Source organism: Bombyx mori, chromosome 11 (genome assembly GCF_030269925.1).
Source record: "Bombyx mori chromosome 11, ASM3026992v2".
NCBI classification, from domain to species: domain Eukaryota; kingdom Metazoa; phylum Arthropoda; class Insecta; order Lepidoptera; family Bombycidae; genus Bombyx; species Bombyx mori.
The window spans coordinates 11,152,603-11,158,602 of record NC_085117.1 but is presented as its reverse complement, the minus strand read 5'-3'; the positions used below and the strand labels follow the sequence as shown (position 1 = coordinate 11,158,602).

The 6,000-nt window shown below is 35.5% G+C and overlaps 1 protein-coding gene across 2 annotated transcripts in view; it reads left to right on the top strand.

The window, feature by feature from the left end:
• Nucleotides 1-457: 457 nt before the first annotated feature.
• Nucleotides 458-6,000, top strand: part of LOC101745735 (heparan sulfate 2-O-sulfotransferase pipe) — an 84,291-nt gene continuing 78,748 nt past the window's right edge. The window contains exons 1-2 of one of the 2 annotated variants that reach the window (XM_004931477.4): nucleotides 458-659; nucleotides 1,495-1,749. In XM_004931477.4, coding sequence (XP_004931534.1) covers nucleotides 1,706-1,749 — 44 coding nt within the window. In that variant the 5' untranslated portion in view covers nucleotides 458-659; nucleotides 1,495-1,705. Of the gene's footprint in view, nucleotides 660-1,009; nucleotides 1,750-6,000 lie in introns of those variants that run through there. The other variant, XM_062671132.1, reaches the window with a different exon arrangement.

Below are 6,000 nucleotides of genomic sequence, written 5' to 3'. Positions count from 1 at the left end.
CCCATAAGTGGTTAATATAAACCTGTATCTGCACAATATTAACGAAGCCAAGTACGCATTGCGATTCAAAATTGAAAGATAAAATGAAAATAGAAAAAAAAACGCTAAAATAACAAACTGAACAACTGAATTAATTATTTGTTAAATTAATTAATTTATTTTTTTAATACTGTCGACATTGGTCCTGATATGAGAGCGAAGTTATAAAATTATTGTATTGTCAACGGTCCTTGATGCATGTTCGAATTTTCAATTTAACCGAACGTCGAAGCCGTTGAGAATGACTTTCAAAGAATCATTTACCTACAAACATACATAATACAACATAGCTCATAACTAAATCCGTTTTAAAAATAGAACTTGTCGTAAAATTCAAATTGAGTTTTTGAAGGGATTTGAATTCGAGAATAAAGTGATGCTCAGAAAAGCGGGGTGTGCTTCGCTGGTAAGTGGTAAGTGGTAGTTACAGACAGTGCTCAGCCACAAGGCCGCGAGATCGCACGCTCCTCACAGCTATCTCCCGCCAACACTCGGCTAGAAAGTCACGCGTGCTTTGATATCGTCCGTGAATCTCTTGCGTGTGTTTTAATTCATAACATAAACTATATCAGCAAAAATAATTCGTTTTTTGCTGTCGATGTGACTGCAAATTGTGTTCGGTATGTACGTCAATTACTCGTAGTTCGACATTGGGAAAGTTTTAATAAATACCATATTTTGGTATAAATTTGTTTGACGTAATGTGTCATTTACCTTACTTTTCTATTTTAATTTAAAACAGAATATGTTTTATATATAAAACGTACATAATATTTCACTTTCCTAAATTGTAATCAGTGCAAAACAGTATAAAGTGAATGAAATTAATTAAAATAAAACTCGTTGTGCATATATAAAGTAGTTGAATATTATAACGTTGCATTTTAGCAAGCACATCATTAATCTGTATAATAGGCTCTCATAAATTTAGTTGGGATTTCATAACACACGTTAATCATTCGACCACCATCGAACGTGCTACACAGAATGAATAAATAAATTTATAAGAACCCTAAAAGCCCCGAACGCACAGTCTTTGAATTATTGTAAAAAAAAATATCGATACGGAGGCCTCATTGTTTTCTAATGTATAGAGAAAGCTAAATATCACATAACGAAGAGGCTGTGTGAATGTGAATGATTATGCGAATAAAAACAAAAACGTAGCATTTGTACATGACATTGATATTAAACTCGGCTCTAATGCTAATGTAGCGGGAAGAACGGCGTCTGTCAGAGCATTGTAACGCGTTCACTTTCTCCGCAGTCCCAAAACATTAATCTCTTGCTCATCGCTTCATGATTACGTTATACCTACGTATTGTGCTTCGTCAGCGTATTATTTCAACCTTTCTACATAATATTAATTTATTACAACAATTAGTTGAACACTTCCATTTCCTGAAAAATCGCTACTTCATTTTGAAACAAAACGCAAAATTTCCCTTCAAACAGGTTACCAGTTGTGTTGCGATAGAAGACCCGAATTCACTGAACCGTGTAAAGAAACAAACGTGAAGTGAAGTGGACATAGTATTAAAAAAAAAAAAAACATTACAATCGCGTTATATAATATTTGGTGGATGCGCCAGAGCACTTGGGATTGAGTGAAAGTTTTTTTACCTTTGCGTGGGAGAGTCCGAGGAAGACAAAGCTGAAAGGAACAATGGATCACCTGTTCCGGCAACGTCGGATTAGTGTGCCGAAGCGGTGAGTATCAATTAACATAAATAATGTCATACGGAATATCAAGTTTTCTTTCCTGAGAAATACTCAACATTTCACAAAGAAGTTTTAGGAAAATAGTGTGGACCACTGGAGTATTTATTAGAAGGGATATTTTGTGTAAGGGCATCTCGACGAAGTTATAAAACATGTTATTTTTTTAGGCAAATAATTTATGCTTATATAATGCAATCGTTAGAAATGCTTACATAGTGTAATTGCCAAGTATGTAGCTCATTTAAATTCAGATCTTATCATTGGACAGATGTTGTTTTAATGGCATCGATTTGCGCATACAATTGAAGATTTCCTTAGACAGGTGAATGACACGAGCCGAACACATAAACGACTGCGTTGTCGAACGTTTTTGTCGTGAATATATCGAGCATTGTTGCACTAACTCGCTATTGGAGCATTGACTTTACTTAAAACCTTTAACAATGGCCACGCTATAGAAAAGTGTCATTAAACTACTTATAAAAAAACAAGTGAATAGGTTTCGATGCCTACATCTTAAAAACGTACATACTTTGATATGGTACAGTTCAATACTTTTATTGCTTAGATGGATTAACGAGTTCACGGTCCACTTGATTTTGAGCGGTTACTGGAATCCATACGCATAATGTAAATACCGGCACTCGGCCGAGACGTGAGGTCGATTTCTCAAAAGTATTGTACAACTGCAATCGCGTTCTTCAAGCCGGAACACACGAATGCTCCGCGGTAGAAATAGGCATGATTGATCCGGTGATTCGCTTAATCGCTGTTACTAAAACCCACGGGAAGAAATTAAGTGGTGATACTTTAGACACCACGACACCATCAATCTATAAATAAAAAAAACGAAGCTGTATTTTTAAAACTTACGGCATCATTAACGACGACTATTAGTCTCTCTCAAACACAAAACATCCTGTTTAGCTTCCTGTGTTTATTTAATTATCATAATCATTCTTTTGATTTATGAACGTTCTTGAAAACGGGAATATGTTTTCTGTATTTTACATTTCCATAAACTGTATTTTTGTGGTTTAGTTATAAAAATTACAAAGCGAAATGGGGATTCGGCCATCGCTTTTAGCTAACATTTTCATTATTTTATTTTCATACAATCAAATTGTATTCGTTTCTGTTCGTGGTCGTATTCTGATATAATATCGGTGATTCTTTCCCTCCATCAATATTATGGAGGTAAGGAGGTTTTCTTTAGGTAATTATTCCATCAGAAGAGCCCACATTTCGTCTGGCTCGTCATCGAAGCTTGGCATACAGCTAACTGTCAGACCAGATCTCACGAATGCTTCGCGGCCAATACTTAATACGTAGATTTGACTTGTTAGAGAATAGCTAGGGGCGATTTTTTTTATTGCTTAGATAGGTGGACGAGCTCACAGCCCACCTGGTGCTAAGTTTGAATTGCGTTCAAAAAAGGTTTTGTCTGACTTTTTTTAACAAATTAAGACTTATTGTTAGGCGAAACTCATTTCTGTTAATAGCATTAACACTTTTGGAGGTAACGACAGCGAAGATTTCCACTTAGCGGATGACTGTTCGGAAGACCGACGGTTCCAATGTAGTTTTTTATGATTGAAAGATTACTGGTGGCCCGTGGGCCTTTTCCAGTTTCACCAGGACAGGTGTCTTTTTACTAGTGGTAGGACTTTTTGTGAGTTCGCACGGGTAGGTGCCACCACTCTGCCTATTTTTGCGGTGAAGCAGTAATGCGTTTCGGTTTGAAGGGTGGGGCAGCCGTTGTAACTATACTAAGACCCTAGAACTCATATCTCTAAGTGGGTGGCGGCATTTACATTGTAGATGTCTATGGGTTCTGGTAATCACTTGACACCAGGTGGGCTGTGAGTTCGTCCACCATTCTATGCAATAAATAAAAAGGTGTAGTGGTGTGGCTCAGCCAGGAGGTCCGAACGTTGTTGTTCGGAGCCCGTATATGTATATGCAAGCTTATCTCGAAAATGTTGCTCGATACAGGCAATTGTTAATTATATTCTGTTGTATGATAACTACCGCTATACAATAATACATAACTGAAAATTGCATTCAAATTTTTTCAGCCACTAAAGAGTTTAAAGTTCAAAAAAAAAACAGATTTATTTTTTATTACGATTGTACTGATTCTCGAAGGTACAAGAATTAAAAATTTACAAGAAATATTTATATAGTGGTATTTTGTTCCTGAGAAAATATTTTAATGATTACTCTTGCTATCAACATTTCGTTCCGCTTCTATACATTTTTGCTTTTCTCGTTTGATATTCCCACAACCAGGATTTTCCATTTTCCCATAATCATAAAATTCTTTATTTGTAACGGAACACTAATTTAGAAGCTATTTTAATTATAATTTACTAGGGAAAGTGGATCGAGTTTTTTTTATTTTAGTTTTATTCAAATGTAAGACATTAAAAGTCTAGATTAGGCATTAAATGATAAATCGTAGCATAAAAAATGTAAAACTTTCCAATTTCTTTATTTTCTAGAATTATATTAATACTAGCTGGCCCGGCAAACGTTGTTTTGTCATATAAATTATTTCTAGCTAAAGGTAAATAGCCTAGGTACCGACTGCAGCGCCATCTGGCGGGCTGATTTGTAAATCTAAACCATTCTCGAATCCACCTAAAGGTACGCAGAAAATTTCATTAAAATCGGTCCAGCCGTTTAGGAGGAGTTCAGTGACAAACACAGGCACAGAAAAAATATATAAATATTAAGATTTTCCAGTATTAGAAAAGTTCAGAATTTTTAGTTTTGAGATTATTGAATTCATATGGCATCAAGACGTTAGTGAAAGTCTGAAGAGTAAATTTTCGTATTTATTAGGGATCTGCGGTCAAAATGGCAAGAACATCCTTGTTTTTTGGTACAACCTTTCTGTACAACGCAATATCCAGTAGACTCTGGGAAAGACGAATCCAAAGATACTGAGAATTAATCTATTTCTAAGAGACAAAAGACTAAATCATACATTGAAAACAAAAGAAGGCAAAGTTAGGTAATCGAGACGCTTAGTAACAGAAATCGACATAATTACTTCAGTGCGCCGCGTAGGGCACCGGTGACCTACATGGCAGTCAAAGGATTAAGTTACCGGGGACCACACACACACGTGATCATCGTCACCGACCGTGTGACATAATGTCAAAGTTGACTTCTATTGCCGTACCCTTGAAACCAGAACGCGTGGCTTTTTGTGGCTAAAGGAAATTGCACAATACGACATAAAACGTAGTTAATTTTAGTGACATACTAGCTGACCCGGTAGACTTCGTAGTGCCTCAATCGATAAATAAAAGACCTAAACTTTTGTATAAAATAAACCTAAAACAAACTAAAGGAATCCGTCCGACGGGGGACACGTCAAAGGGAAAACAAAATTGTTATTTTTATTTAATTCCAAGCATTTTCATATTTATCTACCTTTTAAACCTTCTCTGGACTTCCACAAATAATTCAAGACCAAAATTAGCCAAATCGGTCCAGCCGTTGTCGAGTTTTAGCGAGACTAACGAACAGCAATTCATTTTTATATATATAGAATATGTTTGATTTATGAACTCCTTCCTTTGACAGTCTTTCAATGTACACGAAATACAATGCACAAGAAATAGGTCACAGTAGAGATAAGCGGCTTTCTTCGTACATGTGGGTCTTAAAAAATATTGGATTTAAATGTAAACTACACACAGATTTTCTTTTAAGCTCGACTTTACAATTATTTAAGTTTTCGATGGGGCATATTATATTTTATAAATATTTTTTTTTTTAACAAAATATATCATAATGATTGTTTTAAAGAACTCACATCCTACAATTACTGCTGTTGAGAAATGTTTCTTGACGAGAAACCACGTTCATGCTCTAGTTGACTGTTGAAGATCCGCCAGTTCATTGCGGTCTTCGCTTTGTCTCGTGATTCGAAACAACTAAATTATTGTGTGTCTAATGTGTGTCTAATTATTTAACGAAATCGCTACGACATTGCAAAACCCGAGTAATTACATAGAAAGATGAACTTAAATAAAACAATTTTTGCTAAACAATTTATATGGTGGCGTAGGATATTGATGACGTGATAGTAACCTTTTGACGTTCAATTACTCTAGTCTATGGTTTTTATGTGCGTCGTGACAAGACCAAAATACATACGGACCCCAAATATCGTTAGCAAAGATATTCTAACTGGAAATCAAACCTAGATTAGGCTATAGTAGT